The sequence below is a fragment of the Lepus europaeus genome, chromosome 13, assembly GCF_033115175.1.
Source record: "Lepus europaeus isolate LE1 chromosome 13, mLepTim1.pri, whole genome shotgun sequence".
Lineage (NCBI taxonomy): Eukaryota > Metazoa > Chordata > Mammalia > Lagomorpha > Leporidae > Lepus > Lepus europaeus.
Window position 1 is genome coordinate 25,953,065 of NC_084839.1, and position 24,245 is coordinate 25,977,309.

At 50.7% G+C, this 24,245-nt stretch overlaps 1 protein-coding gene across 1 annotated transcript in view; it reads right to left on the reverse strand.

The window, feature by feature from the left end:
* Positions 1-24,245, reverse strand: part of ALK (ALK receptor tyrosine kinase) — a 761,992-nt gene that overhangs the window by 56,683 nt on the left and 681,064 nt on the right. The window contains exons 10-11 of the mRNA XM_062210172.1: positions 17,895-17,989; positions 17,615-17,740 (exon numbers count right to left, since the gene is read on the reverse strand). Of these exons, the coding sequence (XP_062066156.1) occupies positions 17,615-17,740; positions 17,895-17,989 (221 nt within the window). The remainder of the gene's footprint in view (positions 1-17,614; positions 17,741-17,894; positions 17,990-24,245) is intronic.

The window sequence follows — 24,245 nt, forward strand, 5'->3', positions numbered from 1 at the left end:
ACAAACAAAGAACCAAAAACAAACAAAAGATCAGAAAACCTTTTTGTGCACCAGCCAATTCAACAAATCCACTGTCTAATGGTATGATTACCTGAGACCCTTCAACAATGAGAAAACAATAAAGATTCTTAGCACAGATATAAAAGCCCCACATGGCAAATGTATACCTAACGACTCAGTATAAAGCAAAGGTTCGCCACTGGCCAGGCCAAGAAATACGATCCTGCCAGCCATGTCAGGAGGCCTTCAATGGCCTCTCCAATCTCACCTGTTCCATCAGTCCTACAAGGAATAGTTATCTTGGATTGCATAATAACTACTTCCTCACAGTTAATAGTTTCATCATTCCAGTGCACACCACCCTAGGCACTGTTCTCTACTCTTGCCCATCAGAATGCTTTGGTTTGCTTGTTTAAATCTACAGAATCTTCTACTCCTTCTTGCTCCTTATTTTATCTTTTGGAGAACCTGAACCATCTGTCCTGTGGCAGTCCCCAGAGTCTAGAGCTTGCTGGCTGCATCTCTCGGGTGCACCTCAACATGTTCATTTGTCCTCCCAATTGCTGATGAGATCCTTCTGCGAGGCTACAGCTGAAATCTTTCATGAGGAATCACTTAATGTCTGACTATTGGTCCTTTTGTTTTCTGTTTGCTGAAGCTACATACCTATATCCATGTATTTATCAGGAGCTGTGGAAACAATGCTATTCTAATTGTATCATTATTTCATTTATTAGCTGGAATACAATAAAAATAAATACAAAAAGTTTCAGTATGCCACAGCTTCCACGAAGTTTAGCTCAGTCAGTGCATATGGATAAAATCCCCTCATGTGGGATTTGATTAGTCAGTAACATAAGCCAAATAGGGAAGGCAGAGTAAATGCTCAGTTCTTCTTCCTTTGCAACTTTCAAGACACTGAACTGGTTCTCTATCATCTTCTGAAGAGGTCGACTAATTATTTGCATATTATAAGTCATTGAGAATTCTGAGTTTTATTTACTCATAATTATTATCCTTGGGAAGCTGACACTGTTCCATCTTTGCCCTGAGCCCGTCTGTAATGAGCTGAGTAGACTTTAAAGCTTCCTTGCTAAATGGTCTGACAAAAAGTTGCTTCCCCAGACCTGGAATCACACATTCCCCCAAAGCTCTGGTTTCTTTTAGAAGTTAAAGGAATTTTAATTACAAAATTGGAGTGTAATGGAAGCTCATTGCTACTGGGTCGGTGACTGTTTCTAGTCTCTTTAGGGAACAGAGCTAGAAATTATATGTTCACACATGTCTGTTAGTGTCAACATAGACACATATGAAATACATATACTTAGGTGTCTGATAAAATCACTCATGTAGTCCAATTCAAATTTGAGACTACAGAGATTTTTATGTAACTTCTTCTATATTACACCTGTATTTCTTTTTCCACAGTGAGAATCATTTTCTCAAGAACACAGGCGATAATGGAATTAGAGTCCCTATAATTACAAACTTACATTATCTTTCCTTATACATACAACCGCATCAGAGTGACAGTACTTATACATTAGCACCATTATGAATATAAAAATGAGAAGTAAGTACTTTGTAGCATTTCTTGTACTATATCTACACTGGGTAGACAGACATTACATATCCTCTCCTCTCCCAACCCCCATGGAGTCTTAGTTTTGTAGCTGTAGCTACAGTGTGTTTAATGCTCACTCTAATCGTTATGTTGATAGTTCTCGAGTTATTTTTGTTGTCTGAAGCTTGTTTTAAAGTATGCTTTCTAAGGGCAGAAAGGGCTCAAAGGGGTAATATTCCTTGGATTCTTGGATGCTGATAATATATTGTTCTCCAGATTCTATTAAATGTGCAATTTCATTTTCTTCTGATATAAATTACTACTCTAAAAATTCTGATGATCTAAATTTACTTCTCTAATAGATCAGTTAATGTTTTCCTTAGGTGCTCAAAGTGTTTTTTTCTTGAAAGTTCAGCAGTTTTACCAGAACATGCTTTTTTATTGTTCATTTTGGGTCAATATTCTCAGGTGTACAGTGTACTCCTTTAATAAGTAGTTTTGATAGAGAAATTTTTCTTGGTTTATAGCTTTAAGTATTCATTTTGCTCCAGCTCTTTGCTTCTCTCTTTCCGGTATCAGTGCTGTCTTACGTCGGATATCCTCTGTGTGTCTTTGACTCCTGCTTTCTTTCTCATTTTTAAGAACGCCCTGTTTTCATCTCCAGTTTCTCATGAGGCATTAATCCTCATTTGTCCTTCATTCCTTCGGTTTTAAGTTCATTTCTGAAAATATGTTTAAGATTCTTTTCTGAGTTCTATGATCTATTTTCTGAGCTTATTCTGCTTTTTCATGTCTTATATTATTGTCCTCATGCCTCTTAGCTTATTTTGGAATAGAAGTTTGCCATTTGGACCTACTGTGTGCACACATCTTTCAGGCCTGCCTTCGTCTTCTGCAGAGGGGCTGGGCTGCCTTCCATGCCATCGGTCCCCTCACTGTAAAACTGCATGAGCTTTGTTTTCGATAGCTGCGCATTCCTTTGTGAAATTAGTTTTGCCTGAATTTTTAGGGTTCAGGAGTTTTTCTAACTGCACACAGCTTCTTTTACTCTTTTAAAAAATGTGTTTAGAAATAGGGCAGTTTTCTCTCTAAAGTTTCTCCTCCCTGCTTTTACCTGGAAATTCTCTTATTTATTTATTTTCTTGTCTCCGTTATCCTCGTCCTACACCACATTGGTTTCACTCCCAGGAATTTCTTCTCTGTGTGAGTGCCTTCCCGGAAAGGAGGGCTGGTGAGACACTATTCTAGGTCGTCCGGTTCACTGCACAGGCCCCTGGCATGCACACACCACCGCAGTGGGCAGTGCCTCTCCCAGCGTCGCAGCTGTTCTCAGAGTGACACTGTGTTCCTCCCAGTGCCGTCTCTTGGTTGTCGTGGGCTCTCCTGTGCTCATCCTCACAAGAGCAGCTTGCTGCGTTCCTCCCCTCCTTTTGCACAGAAGTGAACACAGGACAGGTCTGTGCTTGTGGGTGCTTGGTCCTCACTTGTATTTTGGGGCTTGGAGGGGAACATCTCATCATGAGATTTTATTGTAAATGTTACCCGTGGGTTTTCCGTTTTGTTATACAGATGTACTGTTTTTATACAGGGACTCGGAGAGATTTAAAGAATGGTGCTGGTACCACAATTGCTGCCATCTTCCCAGGATTTTTAAAATAAATGCTGGGCAAGAATCACTTGTGCTCACTGGCTGTGATGGGCCCCTTTGCACCAGCTGCTGGCCCGGGTCCCTCCCCTGCATTATGACTCCTCCGAGGTAGCTCCAATGATGCTGGTGTAGAAGCTGCTGCCACATCACGTTCTACGTTTGCAGGGTGCAGCCTGCTAAGCAGGATTCAGCCTTTTCGTGTAGTGTCGCAGGACTCGCGGCGTTCTTCAGGGACATGTGGGCCTTCGTGAAAAGGTCCCATGTGTTCTACTGAGCCAGTTCTCCTTCTGCTGCTCGTCTGCTTTCCCAGCACTTCAGCATGTTCTCCTCTGTGCAATCTTATTTTATACCTGGTGTCAGTTAAGGGCATGGGGGGGGGGTGGTGTATTAGGCTGAAGGGCAGCTAGCCTTTACTTCACAGTTTTGGAACCTATTTATATTTTGGTATTCCCACTTGGTGGCTGGTGGAAAGTACTGGAAGTCCACCCTCAGATAAATGGATGTTACTATGATTCTGAATGAGCAGGGCTTCAACTTCAATGTATATAATTACTGTAGCATCTGCATTCTTCAATGAGATTAGCTCTTTACAATCGTGTTAGGTCGGTAGATGGGGACTGGGAAAGAATTGTTACTTTTATCTCATAATACAGTCAATCATGTAGAAAACTTAAACAATTGGCTCATGATTACAGAGCAAACCTGAGGCTAAAAGGGATTGCATTTACTCTTTGTACAACACAAATTGCTTTCAGTTGATGAATTTTCCGTGCTGTTCTTCTAGTTAGTTTCTCACATTGAGTTTATTTTTCACGTATGGGTGGGCACACACACACACACACACGTGTATGTCCCATATACGTGCATATATACATACACATACACATTTTCTTCATACAACGTTTTATGATCATATTTCTCTCTCTTTCTCTTTCTCTCTTGCTCTCTCTCTCCCCCTTTGTTGTTGAGAGTATGAGAGAGAGGAAGACAGAGAGAGCTCCCATTCACTCTTTCAAATGCCTGCAATGGCCGGAATTAGGCTGGGCCAAAGCTAGGAGCTGGGAACTCAATCCAGGGTGGCAGAGACCCAACTACTTGACTCATCCCTGTTGCCTCCTAAGGTCTGTACTAACAGGAAGCTAGAATTTGAGAGCAGTGCTTGGACCTGAACCCAGGAACTCCAGTGTGGGACATGGGCATGCTATTCTCTTTCGATGATGAGAAATTACGATAGTGACACTCACAGTTAAAACATCAGCTCTGCCTTGCACTAGTTATGCTCACTCACACCATCTCATTTTTACTTTGACATTTTAGTCTCCTTTGTTTCTCACATAGTTCCCCTTGACGGGCAGGCGTCCCAGGGAACAAAGAACAGAGAGGGGCCCATGTCCCTTCCTGCCGGCAGGGAGGACCCCGTGTCTCAGAAGGGACCTCCCACGAGGAAGCGAGCTCTCCACCCGCGGGGCAGTGAGTCAGGGCTACCGAGATAAAAGCTGCTTTCACGACCGAATTTCCCTAAGCAGCTTTGACGCCCAGCAATTGGAGGGAGCTTTAATGGCCCCTGCAATGGCTGCTGTGCTGTGTTCTCAATCACCCCCGGCTCCCCAAGGGAAAGGCAGTAACACATGGGAGAAGGGAAAGGTCACCGGGAAACACAGTCCCGAAAGCAGAGCTGTCAAAATTAAGTTAAGGGAGGCCTCAGGGCTAATTTGGTTATTCCCAAGCTGGCTTCAGGCCAGAGCTGTGCTAATAAAGTATTTGTTATTGACATGGGTACTGAGGCCTCACCCATCTGCGGGTTACACATAATGGATCTGGTGGCTTAAGTGGGAAGTGGTGGTGGTTCATGTACCAGCCCCGCCACACTCAGGTCCCAAGAGTCAAGGATCTCTTCCAGGAGGGAGGACTTGTTGGAGCGCATCAATGTAGGGGTAGGGGTTGTGGTATTAGGATTTGCCGCCTCCCGCTGTAAATTCACCAGCTCCTGAGAGCGAGGCAACAGAGCAGGAGGCCACAGCCCCTCACTGCTCTATTCTTAGTTTGCTTCTTCATTACCAGTGAAATCCTTTCAAGGCCCTTGGCATGGTTAACAGCTAAAAGATGGGCAGACGGAAGTGCAGGCAGCCCAACGAGGCAGGAGATTTGGAGTCACGAGGGACACGTGTCCCGGCTACTGGGACTGGGTCCCGGACCCTCTGAGATGAGTTGAGAACATGACAGGGTGAACATCCAAACATCAGAGTTAGAGAGGAAGCAGCCAGTGAGCGTTAGGACCAGTGGGAGAAGGCAAAGAACGCAGGACTGGAGGGTCGGAAGAAGGGAGCGAAGGGACACTTCTCTTTGCAGTGCAGTCGTGATGGCTGGAGATGCAGCAGCATTTTGTGAGCACGAGGCAACAAGCGTGAGGGGAAGGCCAAGAGGTTACAGAGACGTGAGTCCTGACAACCACAGGCACCGGACCTATGACAGGATCACCCACAGGGCCGCTGATTTAGTCTCAGCAGTCACCTATAAAATAAATCTTTGTCATAGAAGTGGACTCCACGGGGTCCTGCTTCGACCATGACGGAGACCCTCACCTACTTGTAAAGCAAACACCCATGACCTGGAGAATCCTGATGCTGTCCCTCAAACAGCCCTGTGCTTGGATCTGCAGCAGGTTTAGATGCTGCAGGGGCCTCCTGCCAGGACAGCCAGGCGCCTGAGTTACTTTCCCTGGCCCCGAGTGCTCAGCTGAGGTATGCTCCTCTTTCGTCACCCACTTGCGCTGTACCTCAGCACATTTCACGGTCAGAGCCTTAGCACTGTGTTTGCTGCACCTGCGTTGTGAAGGTGTCCCCAGGCCACGCCACCCTGAGAGTAAAAAGTTGGGTCTTGAGGTTAGGCACCATTGTGTTTTCCTGGTTCTGTTCTGACACACTGGAACCCTGAAGTTTTCTGGCTCTGCACCCCATCATCACAGAACATGTTTGCACTCCACACCGGCTCTGCCATGGTCTCTTCTGGCCCCTTAACTTGCTTCCGTTCTTGCATTGTCCATCCCTGCTTGGCAGTGTGTGTACCATCTGCATACTTGCTTGCTGTCTGTCTCCCCACTAGCGCCTATGCTCATGAGGGAGGACTTCATCTATTTGGTTCACCCTTTTGTGTCCGGGATCCCAAATGTGTGTCAGTCACACAAATGGTGGTAAATAAATCTTTGTGAAATGCAAAACAAGACCTCAGCTAAAAAGAAGAATAGGCCAGGTAGTCTCCAACCCCCTGGAGCAGTCAGAAAGGGGAGGTCCTGCGTCCTGGGGGTTCTGTGCGTGGCCAGGGGGACACTTTTGACCCTTTGGGGCTTGGGCATTAGCACTAAAGCAACACAGGATGGGGTTCACCAGAGGAGCTCTGGTAGAATATATGGATATGTGCTGAAAGCTATTTCACTTCTTCTTCTTCTTCTTCTTTTTTTTTTTTGGACAGGCAGAGTTAGACAGTGAGAGAGAGAGAGAGAGAGAGAGAGAGAGAGAGAGAGGAAGGTCTTCCTTCCGTTGGTTCACCCCCCAAGTGGCCACTACGGCCGGCGCGCTGTGCTGATCCAAAGCCAGGAGCCAGGTGCTATTTCACTTCTTACCCATAACTGAAAGGGAGTAAGCCCCAGGGGAGCTGGAACACACGTGCACTTACTCATTCACTGGAACACATACAACACATTTGCACACTTACACATGCCCACACAACACTGAAATGCAGCAAGCCCTGCAGCCTTCAAGAAAACACTAGAGTCCCACTCCTTAGTGGTGTGGACAACCCACTGATCTGATGGATGATGGAAGTGAATGGATGACAGACCAGACTAGCTAGTAGCATCAAAATCATGCAATCAGTTGAGGGCCAGTGTCGTGGCACAGAGGGTTAAGCCACTGCCTGTGATGCTGTCATTCCATATCAGAGCGCCTGTTTGAATCTTGGCTGCCCCACTTCTGATCTAGTTCTCTGCTAATGTGCCTGGGAGGCAGCAGAAGCTAGCTCAAGTACTTGGGCCCTGGACACTCATGGGGGAGACCCAGATGGAGTCCCCGGCTTCTGGCTCCAGCCTGGCCCAGCCTATGCTGTTGTGGCTATTTGGGGAGAGAATCAGTGGAAGATCTTTCTGTCTGTGTCTCCCCATGGCCACCCCCACCATCCCTCTCACTTTCAAATAAATAAAATAAGCCTTTTAAAAAAAATCATAAAGCTGGCTGAGAGGAAAGTGATTGTTTTCCAGGTAGCTATTCTGTGGCCCAGGTATTTCTGATTCTCAGGTAAGTTGCTGGACAAACCTAGGCTGTACTTTATTATCCTCACCTTGCTACCGTAATTCTGGAACGTCATTATTAAACCTATCAGCCACTTACTAAATAATAGTAGCAATTAGATGCTTAAAATTTGCTATCACCTTACATGAAGTCACTTTCACTATTCTCTAGAAAAACAAGGCCTCTCTAATCACATGAGATTTGTTTGAAAAAGTTTCCATGGAGAAGATTCTGGAACCTCCAGCTTTGAGACCTTGATAAACTTTAGAAACTAAAGCCCCTCTTTCAATGGATATTGATGAGTGGGGACATTCTCTGCATCCACACACGTCATTTATTTATCCCAAGTGAGTGGAGTTTGAGGGATTCACTTGCAAAGAGCTGATGGATTGCATTGGGGAAACTGATTGAGAGGATCCCAAATGCAAAATACTATCCTTCCTCCTTCTGTAACATGTCTAGGCCATAAACTAGAATTTGCTTGGCACTTTTGCAAAAAAATTGAGGAAAGTATACCCAAACGTATGCTTGTGTGCATGCATAAAACAATGAGCAGCTCAGAGGAGGGGGCCCACCACAGTTTTGTTGAATATTTACAGAAGCCTACATATGAGAGTGAGTGGCTTTGTCTAATCTCTTTGGTTACATATTTTAGCCATATCACAACAGTTTCTATCAGTATACCGTTCTGTACCTTTAAAGAATATTGGAAAAGATCTCACTTGCTCACAGTAGCCAGCTCTGAGAAAGAACTGTGGCAAGTAACTATTACCCCTGCTTTATGGATTCACGAACTGAGGCCCAGCCTGACTCTCCTTAGGTGCACAGGGAGAACGTTGGTCTCTGGGATTCTCTGCCGACCCCTTACCATCACCCTATTGCCTGGCACTTAGAAGTTGCTTTGTGAATATTTACATCTTTGTGGAATATTGAACAGATGAGCTTAAGATTGATTCAAGGACTTCTGCTCATCAGAGTCTGTGGTAGGCTCCCAGAGCTTCCTGGTGATAGGCTGATTACTGGCACCCCAAAGCCATTGCCAGTTGGCTCTCACATGGCCTGGTGATGCCCATTTCCTGATACCCATGCCCTTGTGTAATGCCCTGCCTCTGAGTATGGGTGACACCTGGGAGCTGCTTCTAACCCACAGTACCTAGCCAAGGTGATGAGAGGCATCTTCATGACTGTAAGACCATAACTTCTGTCCTGCTAGTGGACTGTGTCTCTCTTGACTGGCTTTGATAACTCAAGCTGCTATGGAGAAGGAGAACTGAGGGTGACCTCCAGCCACTCAGGAACAGAGGCCCTCAGCCCACCACTCTTCAAGAATTGTCAGTGACCATGAGGGCTTAGCAATGAATGATACTCCAACCAACCTTTTGGACGAGACCTTGACCTTGGCTGGCAGCTTGCCTGTCACCTTCTGGGAGACTATGAGACAGGACAAGCAGCTGAACTGTGCCCGGAGGAGCTGCTACAACAAACATGTGTTGCTTGGAGCCACCATACTACTGTGCAAGAGATAACTACCAGCCACCCAGAGCCCAATCCTGTGGCAAGCGCTTTCCTTGGCCTCCTCATCTTCTGTGTGAACACTCAGAGGGAGGGACCTGTCTGGGCTGGGTTCAGCCCTGTGCTTTCTCTCCTCCCTGAGTCAGTGGCATCCGAGGCAGTTCCAACTCTTGCTTTCCTTTCTCCCGGTAGGGAAGAGGGGCAGGCAGGAAAGACCCCTTTTGTGGTTGAGTTGGCATGTTCGCCTTTCTCCTGCTTTCTCCTCTGTCCAGCTCTGGGCTCGGGTGATTAAAAAACAAACAAAGCAAAACACTTCTCTGTCCAAGATCCCCAAGCTTCGCTGCGGCAAGCAGAGAGCTGAACAGGCTCAGAGGGGATGCAGGGTTATTTTACAGGCAGGAGGAGCAAGTCTGGGAGAAGAGGGATAATTAAAAGTGGTCTTCCCAAACAACAAGTGCTTAATGTGCTTGCCCTGATGGAGGGGCCTTCTGTGTCCCGCTAGTCTTTGAGCTAAATGATCTTAATCAAGCCATGCTGAGCCCAGAGAGCCTGGATCATTTATTGTCTCCCACTTATGTAACCTTCCACCGAAACAAATGGGAAAAAACAACATGTTTTCTCAGGCCAGCGGGCAGAAAGAAAGGCCATGGCTCTTGTCTGCTCCTCGGGGGAGCTCCAGTATCAGCATGGCACTAAGGTGCCCCGTTGGCAGCTTTGCCATAATCCCAGCCATCACATGGTGTAAGTGGTTGTGGGCGGGGGTCACAAGGCAATTTTGAGTCCATCCAAGCTGAGTGGGGAGATCTGGAGCACCAATGCCCAGGACTCCGGGTTTCTTCCCCCAAATGAGGATGAGTTCAGTGCATTTTACAACGCGCCATCTCATGCAGGGCCCCGTTCTCATTCCAGGTGTGATCAGAACTGGAAACTGAAAAGGGAGCCGGCATAACAGGGGCTTCATCTGGGGCTGATACAGGCAAAGCTCAGCAGGAGGCATTTCCCAAGGCAAGCAGTTTGGTTTGTTCACAGCTGCAGGCCGTGGGGTGGCCAGCACAGACTTTGGCACAGACAAGGCACCCAAACACATGCTTGGTAAATGGAACTGACGCCATATGAGTGTTTTCCCTAAAGACTGGGATTCGGGGAAGGAAGCCATGTGGCCTGTCTTGAGCACTAAGCTGAACCTCCTGGGTGGAAAGAGAAAACAGCTGATCTGGAGGCAGCAAGAATTGCAGCCTTGACGCTGGGCGGTATTTGGTGGTGTCCCTACTTTGGAGTGAGCCGGCTTGGCTTTGAACCCTGGCTCTGTACTGGGTTGGGGCAAATCACACAACCTTTCTGATCCTTTACTTTCTCAACTCTAAAGTGGGGAGAATTGATAATCCACCATGTATCACAGGCCTCTTCCAGCCCTGGACACGCATTAACTTGTGCGCCCCTTACCTGTGTGGTGTGAGCATTAATCAGATAAGCCCTAGTTCTGATGTGAGGAAGCAAAGGCACAGAGAGGGGAGGGGTGATGCTGAAAGTGAGCAGTGGAGCTGGGATTTGGACACGGGTCATCTGCATTTGTTAAGACCATGCTGAGAACTCCAGTTACCCCAATCTGATTATTACAATCGTGTGCATGGATTGAAATATCACACTCTGCCCCATAAATACGTGCAATTATTATAGGTCAATTAAAAATTTAAGAATAGTTTAAAAAAAGACACTGCATGGCTTCCTCGTGGTGATGTCTAAACTCAGGAGGTCTGCAGGAAATCAAATGCGAGAGACTGAATGTGCTTAGCACCTGCCGTCCCATGTACAACTGGAAGGAGGTGACCTACAAGTGCTGGGACACACACTGGGGAGCTCTGTAGCCGGTGGGCATTCTGCCCTCAACCCCGGCTTCACTTCCGCTCTGTCACTGCCCCTGGGGTTACTGGGGGAAGTGCTTTCTCCCCCTTAGCTGGTCCTCAGTGGTGGCCACCTCTGGGGGGTGCTGACTGGCTCTCCTATGGACAAAGCCACTTCCACTGGAAGGGACCCTGCACTGTCAGTGATGGGGATCATGAATCATGAATTAGTTCCACAGCCTGCTTGCTCCCAGTGAGGGCAGGCACACCCAAATGAAGACTGACAACCTAACTGGGAGGAGGCCAACCTGTGGCAGTGCCTGGGGGTCCGCGAGCCTTGTCACGGCTCATGCTTCATGCGTCATCACTAGTGTGCCGGCCATCAATAGGCGATAACCTGAGACTAGTAAGAGCGACCACGCAGCAGTGCAGTGAGCAGGAAATGGCAGTGCAGTCTCTGGCTCCCCCAATTTGTACCTAGGGCTACAAGCCAGCCACCCTCTAAAGAACTGTTCTCTCCAGTTGTTGGGCACCAAGAGAATTGCTTTCCAACTGCATCTGTGAACGCTGGGGAGCAAGGGGGAATGCCGATTAGTTGCGATTATCAGCTTTCTTACAAGTGCATGGGGGCACTGGCCTGCCTCGTGCACTGTCTTGAATGTCAGTGAAGATGCAGATGTGCCCTTGAAGCAAAAACTAACATAAGAAGCAGGGTGTTCAGAGGAGAGATTCCTTCAGAGGACCCATCCAACACTGGGATCCCTCTAAGGTGCCTCTGTCCTAGGTGGTGCTTGCAGATGCTACCTGGCTGAGAAGAGTACCTTCTGTGTGATTGGTAAGAAGCGCACTCTGGCCGGCGCCGCGGCTTACTAGGCTAATCCTCCGCTGCGGCACCGGCACCCGGGGTTCTAGTCCCGGCCGGGGCGCCAGATTCTGTCCCGGTTGCCCCTCTTCCAGTCCAGCTCTCTGCTGTGGCCCGGGAAGGCAGTGGAGGATGGCCCAAGTGCTTGGGCCCTGCACCCGCATGGGAGACCAGGAGAAGCACCTGGCTCCTGGCTTCGGATCAGCGCGGTGCGCCGGCCGCAGCGGCCATTGGTGGGTGAACCAACGGCAAAGGAAGACCTTTCTCTCTGTCTCTCTCTCTCACTGTCCACTCTGCCTGTCAAAAAAAAAAAAAAAAGAGTGCACTCTTTAGCTTCTTACACAAGGCGTATAACTTAGGCAAGTTACTGTCTGGGCCTCATTCTCCTCCTCTGGAAAAGCGGACTCATACTGCAGCCCCCAGAGATGAGATCATGCCACTGAGAGCGCAGCATCTCTCCTGGCGCACAGTAACGTGCAGTGAGGGCGGCAAGAATGCAACTCAAGGCTTTGCACGTGCTGTCTGCACGGTGGAAGCTCAGGAGAGGCTGTGTGGCTCTGAGCGTCACTCAGCACCTTCCCAGGCCCCGGGCTCCTCGTCTGTAATGAGGAGCTGGCACTGTAGTTCTGGCTCCCCAAGCTTTGGTGCTAATCAGACTTTCCCGACAGCTTGTTAGAGGGGCCCATGAATCTGCATTGTTCATGAGCAGCACTCCCAGGCGCCCCTCCCCCAGCCTGGGACCCAGCCACACAGGGGACACTCTGAGCTGTGTCCAGTGTTCCCAGGGGGCTGAGCAGCTTCCGGCTACCTTCTGAAGTCCTGGATTAGGTACATGCTGAGCAGTTCTGGGGAAAGCTGCTGATGGCATGATTAACCCTGGAGTTTGATCCAAGCCCCCAGGAAACGTGGGCCTTCTGGTTACCCTGCCTTGTCCCCTAACCTCTCACATCTTGGGCGCCCCTGCCTCCCAGGCTGCCATGCTTAAGAGCGACAGCTAAGAAGGGGTCTGGGTTTCCTCCCACTCCCAGCCTGGCATGGGGCTGTCTGCAGCCCCAGTGAGCAATAAGATGACAGGTTTCTGGGGGCGGGGCTGAGAAGGTGCTATTTATTTTGGGTGAATTCAAGGCAAAGAGGTCAGCAAAGAAGTGGGCGTGGCTAGGCCTGCAGGGCCTGAGCGTGGAAGGGTGGAGGGACACAAAGGTCCCCAGCGAGTGGGAGGACAAATGTGAGCAGGGGCCGGGGCCCTGGAGAAGCCTGCCTTCCAGCCATGCCATCATCCCAGAAGGGTGTGCCTGGAGTATAATGGCTCTAGCTACAAATTCTATTAACTCTAATAGTTGTTCTGTGGTGAATGGATAATGCATTTAGCAGAAATAGACTCAATCAATTTATACGAAACACATAAAACTTTCTCATTGGAGTTGGCATCTGTTCTTGAGTCATGTGTGGCAATGGACCGTCTGCCAGCCTCACTCCTGGGCACACGAGCTCTGCCACGGGCTAACTGGAGAGATGGGCCACAGAAGTGCGGGCTCCCTAATGCCACATCCCTTTAGACCTTAGGATCATGGAGCTGGGCACGGCAGGGGACTTGGAGACTGCCGGCTTCCCCATCTAGACTTTTTCCAAACAGCATTTCTCTGCCTGGGTCTGTGTTACCCTCCTAACACAAGTGCTGTGACAGGTTTGCTAACTTGTCCCAGAAGGGAGGACCAGTCCCAGAACAGCCCAGCACCAAGGCTTGCTGGTGCAAGGTTTTCTGACTCCTTATTCAGTCAACTGCCCACGATTCTACATATTTTAAACGACTTTTACTTCCCTGACCCCTACCCCCAGCAGAAATGCACACTCAAAAACTAGCAAACCAACTTGTTCCCATAAAAAATATCAGAGGCAAGGCTGTGGTTTTGATGCCATGACCCACAAAGTGGGACCGTGGGATTGGGCCCTGTGTTTGGGCCTGAGCTGCATCCCTCTGGCCCTTCTCTCCTGCATCTGAACTCCAAGCAGACATGGGCTAAGGCAGGAAGAACCACTGCGCTGTGGGGGCCTGGTTCCCTCGCCAGGGCTTCCCTGAGAAGGTGGCAGAGCCGGCTTGCATCCCCTCACCCCAATCTCACCCCAATCTTCACTATTGCTGAGAGGGAGCTGAGAGAGAGAGAGAGACAGAGAGAGAGACAGAGAGAGAGAGAGACAGCTCCGTTGCCCTGTGATTGCATTATTCCAACCATTTGGTTAGCGTAATTGTATGTGCAAAGCTGACAAATGTAATTTCCCTGGACTTAATACTTGCCCCGTTTTCTCTTTCAGCCTCTTCATCTGATTAGCTAAAGTGACTCACGGCTTCCGAGAATGTGGCGTGCGGGATGCACCTGCACAGCCCTGCCTGGATGCTTCGCGATTCCACTCTGCCCCATGGGCCGGGAGGAGAGGGTACCCCTAGGGCGGGACGGACTGGCTGGAGGGACCCAGGGAGTAGCTATTTTCTGAAGACCCGATTTGGCCTTTGTGTTGCTCAGAGTTGCTCTCAGGCTTGCTTGCTGCGGAGCTGAAATGCCACCAGCCACCCCTGTTCCAACCCAGTAGAAACTGACAGCCCTGAACTTTGCAAAGAAAATCTTATTATCTTGTCTCCTCAATTCTTTGTCAAAGCGTTGGGAGCTGATTTGTTTGCTGTTCATGCAGGGGCTCTGGTCTGGGACGCTCTCCCTGCCGCTCTTCTATTTTTAGTGTTTATCTCGGATTGGAGACTTTGATCCTTCCAAGTAGCTTAGCTGGGGAAAAATGTAGACTTCAGGTTCATATCCTGGACTGCTCCCCACCAGCTGCAAGATTCTTAACTTCTCCTCCCACCAAGGGCAGCCACAGTGACTGTCCTGGGGCCAGTGCGAAGGCTGGTCCACTCCTGAGACAGGAGTCAGACTTATTCCTTGTCCGTTTCCTTTCCCTTCCCACTAGTCACCTCCAGGGGGCGCTCTCATATAGAGGCTCTGAGCTCTGGCTTGGTTTCTCTATTGCGCACAGGCCCTAGTGGGTCACCGCCACTTTCCTCCCCTGGGCCAGCAGCTCCAGCACAGTGAGGACTGGGTCATCCCTCCCTGCAGTAGCCACAGGGGAGGGGCTGGGCCCACGTTGGCTGGGTGACTATTGCTGAGTGAGTGCAGCCATGGCCTTGGCCTACCTGAGTCCCCATAAACCTCTCTTGCTGCAGGGACATCATGCTAACTGTTTACATGACCCTCATCTACATGGGAAGTTCTTTTGAGTTCTTGACCTGGGTCTTGTATTGCCTAGCATCACTGAGCACAGAACTGGGCACAGAGGAAATGTGCAAGGACTGGGGGTGGGTCTACCTGAAAGCCAGGTGAGGTCAGGGCCAGGGTGTGGCCTGTTCTCCCTGAGCAGAAGCTGAGTCTAGGGTCTGGGGTTGTGGCATCAGTTCAAGTCCTGGCTGCTCCACTTCTTATCCAGCTCCCTGCTAATGTGCCTTGGAAAGCAGCAGAGGATGGCCCATGTCCTTGGGCCCCTGCACCTATATGAGAAGCCTGGATGAAGCTCCTGGCTCCTGGCTTTGGCTGACCCAGCCCGGGCTATTGTGGCCACTTGGGGAGTGAACCAGTGGATGGAAGATCTCTTTCTCTGCATCTCTCTTTCTCCCTCTCTCTAACTCTGCCTTCCAAAGAAATACAATAAATCTTAAAAAAAAAAAAAAAAAAAAAAAAAAGGAGCTGAGCCCAGGGGCTCGGGGGATACTGCTGTGGGTGATGGGGAAGGATGGTTCTGCTCCCAGGGAGACCCTCCCAGAGGAAACAGAGACACTCCCGCCATGTACTCGGAGGGGTCTGCAGCAAGGCAGGTCTGGGGGACCTGATCAGGACCCGAGGTGCCCCCTGCTTGGGTCCCAGGAGGAGAAGCGGTATTGGAAGCCTGGCCCAGCTTCTTCCTCACTGGAGCTTCTCTTCCCTGCACCAGGGGGCTCCTGGGCAAGCTGAGGGTCCCTTTTGGTGTTCTAGAGCTTTCCCAGAGTGCCAGGTGGCTGGTACACTCCTGAGGCTGCCCAGGGACATGCTGGGCCCACCCACGTCCAGGTCATTCGGGAAGGGAGAGGGAACACCGACACACAGACCCTTGCAGATAGGGGTGGGGAATGTCTGGCCCATGGGCTGTGGAAGGCCCGGGAAATCATGTGGTCTGGCCCTGCCGAGGCAACCGCAGGCAGGACACGAAAGTCAATACATCTATAGCAGGCGAATTTGGATAATTTTGTAGGGCCTGCAAATGTTATAAATATCTGAATGGCCCTGGGCAGAAAAAAGGTTCCCCAGCCCTGAATTAGGAGTACAGCTGCTCAGTGCGGGAGGCTGGTGTTCCAGCTGCCGTGGTCTCCTGCCTCCTGGGCGGCCCCTCGCTTCCAGGGTGAGTCAGCAACGGCTTGTGAGCAGCCACGTGACCTCATCAGAGTGGCCACTGGGCAGGCCCTCGCCGAGCAGCCTTTTAGGGGCTGTGGGAGTTGGGTGGCAATAAACCTGGAGTCAGGCAGGGTGAGTGGCTGTTTCCTAAATGCTGCTGCCCAGGAGGCAGCTCCAGCCTGCTGCTGCCTGCCAGTCGATCGATCGGCAGGTGCTTCTTGTGTCTCTGCTATATCGCCAGCGTTGGTGCTTGGGGCCAGGGCAGGGAGCTGCAGCCACATTCAGTTTGCACATCAGAAGGGGAAGCCTCACCTCTCTCCTGAATTTATAACTTTGTCAATTTCCTGACTTTCACACAAGGAGGTGGTAGCTGACCAAGGGCCAAGAAGTCAAAGGTGGTGGATCAGTGGGGCTTTCGGTGGGGGGCAGGCAGGGCTGCCCCTTCAGGCTAGATCGGTTCAGGAGCCATGAGGCTAATGAGGGAAGTGGAGAGCCATTGCAACAGGCCAGGTTCCCCTCCAGATGGAAAAGTGGGCGTGAGCAGGTGTCCTGAAGTCCTAAGTAAGGGAAGAGGTGGGGAGAGGAGAAAAGCAACTGTCTCTCTTCATGTTTAATGAGTTGCGAGCCAATGAATTCAATGTCAAAAAAAAAAAAGCCTCTACTTTTTTGGACTTTGCACAAGGATTTTACAAGTAGCAATGAGAGATTTATCATTTATCTCTGCCTCTTTGTTTATAAAGGCTTAACTTCTATAATAAACAGCATGGGCAGACTGTGTGCTGTGTATCAGCCTCTCTGGATTACTCGTGTCAGGAGCAGCGCCAAGTGCCCAGGCCCCGAGGCCCACCTGGGGAGCCCCTTGGCTTGTGGGAGTGGGAGACACAGGCAGGCCCATTAGTGTCTCTGACCTGTAACCACCAGGAAGATCACATTGGGTTCTGAGAGCCTCGCCCTGGCATGATCAGTGGTTGAGAAACCACACCTACAGTTGATGGCCAGAGGCTGGAGGCCAACAGCTCTGTGAGAAGTCTTCCACTGTGAAATGTGTTGAACAGAAGTGTTTGAGGGCAGCTCTGGAGAGAATCTGTCCAACTGGAAGCTCTGGGGCTTTGGGGTAGCCCTGCTTTGTGCAACAGTAACCTTGGCCTTGGGCCCAAACCCTTTCCATGAGAAGAAGAAATCTGTGTAAGATTTGCTTTGTTCAGGAGCTGGGGAGAGAATATCAGAGTGGTTCTCTGGCGTGTGGGGGGCCTGAGCCTTGCCAAGACACAGAGAGAAGCTTCTCCTTGGCACAGCTTTTGGAAGCTTTCTTTGTCCAGGTCGTGAAAACCAAAAAGCCTTCTCTTGGAGCCCCAGAAGCCAGAGTGTAGGAGATGCCCCTTCTACAGGTCGTTTCCTTGTTTAAATGCAACTTCACACCCCACTCGCAGCATGGAGCCTCCTGCCTTTTGCAACGAGAAATCAGCCTGCTTGGATCTGGGGGCTGAGCCCTTACCTGTAGGGTCAAAGGTGGGGGTCCTTGGTGTGGCCTCCCTGGGTTTCGACTCCTTGTTTGGGCTACCATCAAACAGATTTCTTGATCTGGGTTCCGCGCTCTGTAGAGTTTTGTCCTCTCCACTGACTGGAATAGAGAAAAGCCCAGGGGCTGGGTTAGCTGGGTCTCAGGTTCAGGCAGCTGAGTTCACTCTCGGGCAGGTGGGAGAGACAGCTGGGCACAGGTTAGAGGGGACAGTGAGGCTGTGGGGGGTTGAGTGGCAGGGGCAGGGTGAACTCACTGGTGAGGTAGCAGTCCAGGCTGATGGAGATGTTGTCGAAGGCCACGGTAGCTCTGGATCCTTGTTCCCACCATGCGACCATCTGGAGCCAGAACCTGCATGCATTGAGAAAAATGCATGTGAGGACCAGACGGGATGGCTGGTGTCCCAGGCAGCAGAATCCAGCAGATGTGTGCTCATCACCGGCTTTTCAGTCTCAGCTAACTCCAGAGCGACAGCAAGAGGATGGAGGACAGCCTCTCCCCAACCTCACCCACACAGAGGACTTGTCTTTCTGAAGGCACCTGACATCTGGCCCTTAAACTCGATGCGGCACGTGGGCCTGGGACCAGGGCTCTCTGCTCCTCTGGGAGGATCTCTTTTGCTTTCCGGGTGTAAAGGATGGGAATGGTCAGGCCGGAAATACAGTGGGTGCTCACCCGAGGGGCTGACATCATTGGAATGCGTCTGTGCCGGCTCGCACAGAACTGCTGTCCTGGAGTGCCTCGGGCTTGCTGCTTCAGACAATCTGGCTCCTTCCTAGCACCCCTGCATTGCCCCATTACAGCAACCAGTGGATTAATCTCTTACCCAGCGGGGTCTCAAGCATCCCAGGTCTTGTCCAGCAGCAGCTGTGGTTGCCTGATTGGTTGTGAAGGATTAAATGACTTGACCGTGAGCCCTGGGAGTGTTTGTAACCATCTCAGAGTGGGTTGTAGAGTGCTAACAGTAAATCCATTGACATAGTGTTTCTTCTAGGCTCTTTCAGAGTCTTGGAGGCCCAGGTCCTCAGACTGTGGCTAGGAAAGGCTTTAGAATGAGACAAACCAGACAAAAAAAATATCTTTGGCTCATTTGTTTCCTGGGAAATATCTTCCTGGAATGCTATCCATCCACTCTTTGCTGCTATAAGGGGGAGGGTTTCCTGGAGACCTTAAAAACCCTTCCACCATTCAGAATGCCACTTAGGAGTGACCTGAAGAACAGTGCACCTGCTCCAATGTGGATGTTAAAACACTGATGGAGAACCCATGTCCATCAGTGAGTGACTGGATGAACCACATGCTCCCCAGCCATATAGCAGGATGCTACTCTGCAATGAGACAGAATGGACCAGGAGATAAGATAGCAGGTGAGTGAACCTCAGAAATAGTATGCTAAGTTCAGGAAGCCCGACAATAAACAAGAGAAGACTTCTTGCTGAATGAGTCCAGGTACGGGAAATATCTAGAATAGGCAAGTCTGTGGGTGATGAAGATGGCCTCACACGGGACCGTGATGCTCTTTGCAGCACTCTGCAGATCTGCTAACAGTAAGTGACTTACAACAGGTGAGCTTTATGCAAGGTAAACAATAACTTGATAAAGCTGTTAGAGGAGAGACAATGGAGAAGGAGAGAGAGAGATAAAGAAGAGAAGAGGAGAGGAGAGAGGAGGAAGAAGGAATGTGAACCCACTGATCACTGGCAGCATGGAGCAGCCAGGGCAGAACTGAGACTGGAGAAAGCAGCGTGGAGGGTGCATGGATGACAAGAGCAGAAGCTGACTGAGAGGGAAAGGCATATGTAGAAACAAGCAGGGAAAGAACATGTGCTCAGCTGGGTTTGCAGAGAGGCGGCCAGGCTCCAGCCAGGGAGCCCATTAGGCATGAGAAGGAGACCTCTGGTAGCACGTAGAAGAGGCAGACGCTGGCTGAGCTATCTGTGGTCAGAGAACAATGACTCTCTGTGGAGGAAAGCCTTGAAATCAAAGGCAAACTTATCTGGACAGCATGCCTGGCATTGATTCTTCTCAACTGAACTACTCTAAATCTTCCTGTGCATTCACCCGGCTTGTGAAATCTGGTCATTCACAAATAATCCTTTCTGTCTGAGGATCCGAATCTGGCTTTAAAGAAGGAATGCCTGACTCTGGCGAGGCCGTGGCCAAGCCCAGCCACATTCCCCATGATAGGGTCCACATGGTCTCTCAGTCCAGCACAGAGGACTGGTGGTTGGCTGGATAGGCAAGGGGTGGCAGCAGAGAAGCCACAGGGCCTGGGTGGGGGGACACCTGGGCATGCTGGGTGTGTATGTGTGAGGCGATGGACAACACACGAATTTAGCCACCCATGACCCTGGGCATACACTTGCGAGATATCTTTCTTCATGGCCCCGATAAGCACCGGTTTCTATTTCACATCAAGTTGTCAGATATTGGGGCCTGCCTTAGGCCTAGGGGTGAAGGGAGGGTTCTAGGGGGAATCAGAGGGGAAAACTGCATTCACACTGCTTATTGCCCAGTGGAGAGATGGGGCGTGTCTATGTCAGTGTCCAATAGAGCAGAAGGGGGTTGGTGCCACAGGAGGGTGCCCCCAAGTGCTGTCAGAGCCCAGGGAAGAAGAATGACAGCAGCCTGGGAGACGGTGCCTCAGGAGCAAGTGGCTTTTTCATTGGTTTTGAAGGCAGAGGAGGACTCAGGGATGTGGGTGTGGGGGTGGAGCCGAGCGAGGAGGAGGAGGAGCTAGTGTGAGTGATGCACTGGCAGGGACAGGACCCATTTGGTGTGAGAGGCAGGGGAGCAAGTCAGGATGGTGGGGTCACGTGAGGGCCAGGCTGAAGAATTTCTACTGCCATTTCATTGAAAACGGGGAGCCACAGCAGGTTGCCAACACGACAGTGGCCAAATGAAATACTTGTTTTAGGATAATTACAGTGGAACCGGTAAGCAGATCTGGGAAAATGGAGGAAGCAGAGACAGGGCAGGGGTGACTGTGTGAGATGGCCTTCTCCATGTGATTCTTACCCGGGTGCCCCATGCCTTCACTAGGTTGCTCTGTGAGTCTTGGCTGTCTCCAAGGTCCCCGCAGGGGACACCATATATAGATGAGCTCCTGGTTGGAGCCTGTGTAACCCAGGACAAAACCTAGGCTGGGATTCTCAACTGGACTGGCAGACCCTGTTCTTTTTAAAGGAGATGGAAAGGTTGGAGAAATGCCACTCCCCAAAGTGCTTGGAGCTACAGCAAGGTGAAACCAAGCCTCTACTCAAGGGTCCCTAAAAGCATAGGGAAGATATCACTGGACCCAGCCTCCCACCCTTAGCCCAAAGTGTCCTTGCTTGACCTTTAAGACCAAAAGGAATTCACTGAATTAAGGAGGTGGTACAGCTGGCTGGACACAGTTCTAATCACTGCACTCAAGAAGTCATTTGCTTCTTCGATGCAAAACCCTGATGGCCAGTGTTGTCTGGAAGGGTTTGTTTAGGGAATTTCAGGTCTGGACAGAGAAATTCCAGGTCTGTAGCAGAAGATAGCTGCCACTTACATGTAACTCTCCCAGGACAACTGAAGCCCATTTGGCCATCATAAAAACTCCCCAAAGAGCATGGCATCACTGACCCATCAAGAAGGTCTTGAGCAACACTGAGCAACTGGGAGCTTGGACAGCAGCCGAGCATGCACCTCTTGGCCCCAGTTTCAATCTAGAAGAACCTTTACCCCCGACTCCTCCAGGAGCCAGGGCATTAAGCCATAGCTGCCTGGCTCCTTGCTCTGCACTTTGCAAATACACACCTACTTTCTTCTACCACCCTGAAGTCAGTGACTGGCTTTCTGCACACTGGGTGAGCTGATCCAAATTTGGGGGTTCGATACCAACAACTCCAACTCGTTGGGGGTGTTCTGCAATAAGAGGGTGGCTAGAGAGAACCCTGTTTCTGGGTGGAAGCAGCAGGAAGGCCCAGCGACCCGATGATCGTGCACCACAGCCGGCAAGGGTCCAAAGCTGCCCATGTTTCCCATTCTCCACCCCAGTTTACACCTCCCAATCCATCCTCCACAGGCGGAGGAGCCAGATGGGGTGCTGATTTCCACGCTGGGCCGCATCCAGGGTGTACATTCCAGGAGGGCCTGCAGTGCCTGAGCAGGTAAATGAGGGCCAGGGTCCCTGCTGTTCCCTGAAGGAGTCCTTCCAGGAAAGCCACAGGAAGCCCCCCCCCCCCCCCCCCCCCCGCTCTGCCCTCCCCGTCTCTGCCTTCCTTCTTCACTCCTGAGAGCCTAGAGCCACAAAGTTCTCTCACAGCCATGGTGCCTCTTAGCATGGATGGGATGATGCAAGCTGGGCCTGGAACGGTTTCTAAATAGAAGAGTTTCTAAAGTGCTCTGCGAGGCGACGGCAGTGGCAGCTGCTGCTTAAAAGACTTTGATTGACACTGGGAATTGCACATATTTTGAGTCAGGAACACGCACAACAATCAGTGGAGACTTAAGCAGAAGGCAACATGAAAACCCATGATGCCACCTTGGTCCAACAGGGGCCGCACGGCCTACCCTTTCCCAAGTGCACCAGACTCGCTCCAGAGGTGCATGGAAGGGACAGGTGTGGCAAAGGTGGCATGAAGGTGGCCCATGGCAGGGTGTGGAAGGCGGGGGTGACGTGCAGGCATTTTGGGGGTGGGGTCTGGGGCAGCCGGCAATGGGGCAGAGAAGGTGCAGCAGGCTCAGTCTTGGAGTTTATTTTCTGTGGGGTACCAGCCAAGGGAGCAGCTGGGCACTGGGACCATCTAAATTCAGGCTCCTCTACTCTGGACAGTACCTGGCTGTGTGCCTTTACCCGAGCCTCAGGTGAAGAGGTTGCTCCTGGTGTCCCTCACACTCTGCTAGACACAAGCGAGATCAAGTCTCTGTCTTTCTGGCCAACCTCTCTTTTCTTCTGAGTCCCTCAAAAGTGCAGATCCCAAGTCACTGTCCAGAGTCAGCCGTGGCCCCAGGTCTTGCTTTCTACCATTCAGCAGGTGGCTTACTCTGGACCTGAGGGGAAGTTCTGGCATGGACCAGGTGGGCCAATCGAGGGCTGAAGGAACCTTCCAGCACTCACCGGGTGGACTCTTCTGGGCCTGAGGGGAAGCAAGGTCCATGTCACGTGGCTGCCCGGATTGTAGGTGATTCTGATGAACACAGCGGTTCTTATTCTTCCCCTAGCCTAGAACCTTTGCCTGGCTGGGGAAGGATTGAGTCTTCCCCTTCCTGTCTGTGTACAGCCCAGCCAAGGATCAGGAATGAATTAGCTCTCTGGGGCTCCTCCCCCTCTCTCGCTGATCTGTGTTATTGAAGAACAAGGCAGGTGCACTTCTTTACTTAGCAGCGGGGACTTTGCTCCCTGCTTCTACTTGCTCAGCTCTGCTCCTCCAAAGTCGATGCTTTTGATGGCATGGGTTGTTGTCACTTTTTCTAGCCAGTGGGGTTTGGAGCTTGTTGCTCAAACAGACTTGGCTAGAGATCTTGGCTGGAGCCTGGCTTTGCATAATGAATGCGTCCACCCTGCCTTGCCTTGCTCAGTTTTCCAGAGAAGCCTGTTGAAAACTGGCCCAGGAGACACTGGGTGGTGGCCATCTGGGCTATGGACCAAGTGGAGAGGGGGCAGCTTTGGAACTGGGTGCCTCCTAGACCCGTGGGCAGATCCCTGCTCAGGAAATGCTGATGCCATTGGTGCACCACTTCGCGCAGGCAGCAGACTGTTAACGGGCAGTGGATAGAATGCCTTCCTTGCCGTCCTGCCAGCCTTAGGGATTGACAAACCTAACTAAGCTCACTTAATGATTTTAAGTAGCTCACAAAAAGGTGTCTGTCTGAATGTGGACCAGGGGATAGCAACGCCTTGGAGAGAGAGCAGGACGGAAAGGCTGCACTGCGTCAGAGCATTTAATGACGGACGGTGTCTGAGACTCCGTGGACTTGGGAGCGGCGAGCTCTGCATCCCTTCTTGCAGCTGGGGCTCACGAGGGCTCTGGCTGCTTAGGATGGAGCTGGCAGATACTGCCGAGGGAAAACACTCTCTCCAATTTCTCACTGTGCGGTTGATTTGCTCGGCAAAAATCTTCTAAAATGGACTGTCAGGAGGCTCGGGTCGCGGTGTGCATTTCTATTCAAATAACGTATGTGATGAAAAAGCCCGGCCACCTCCGTCCTACTGTCCACGTAACTGACTTCAGCTACCGGCTGAAGATGAAGGGCTCGTGGACAGCTTTGGGTTCGTGGGAGCAGATCCGGCTGGGGTGGACGCGGCCAAGGCTGGCCATGTGCGTCCCGACTCTGGGGGTCTTTGGCTTCTGTTCAGTGAAGTGGGGGCGAGGTGATATTCATAGCCACCTTCAGGAGTGGGAAGCACCACTCTGCACTCAATCTGACTCTCAGAGGTAATTTACCACCTCCTGACTTGATTTCCCCTCTGGGCTCTGAGAACATCCTGGAGCTCGCTCACGATGGCTCTGGCTTCATGAGGGAGGCCCCCTGGAACCAGGAGAGGAAATGAATTTTCACAGAGGCTGAGAAGGCCTGGAGAACTACTCAGGCCCTTGGATATTCCAGGAGCTGGCTGTGGGGCTTACTGTTGGGG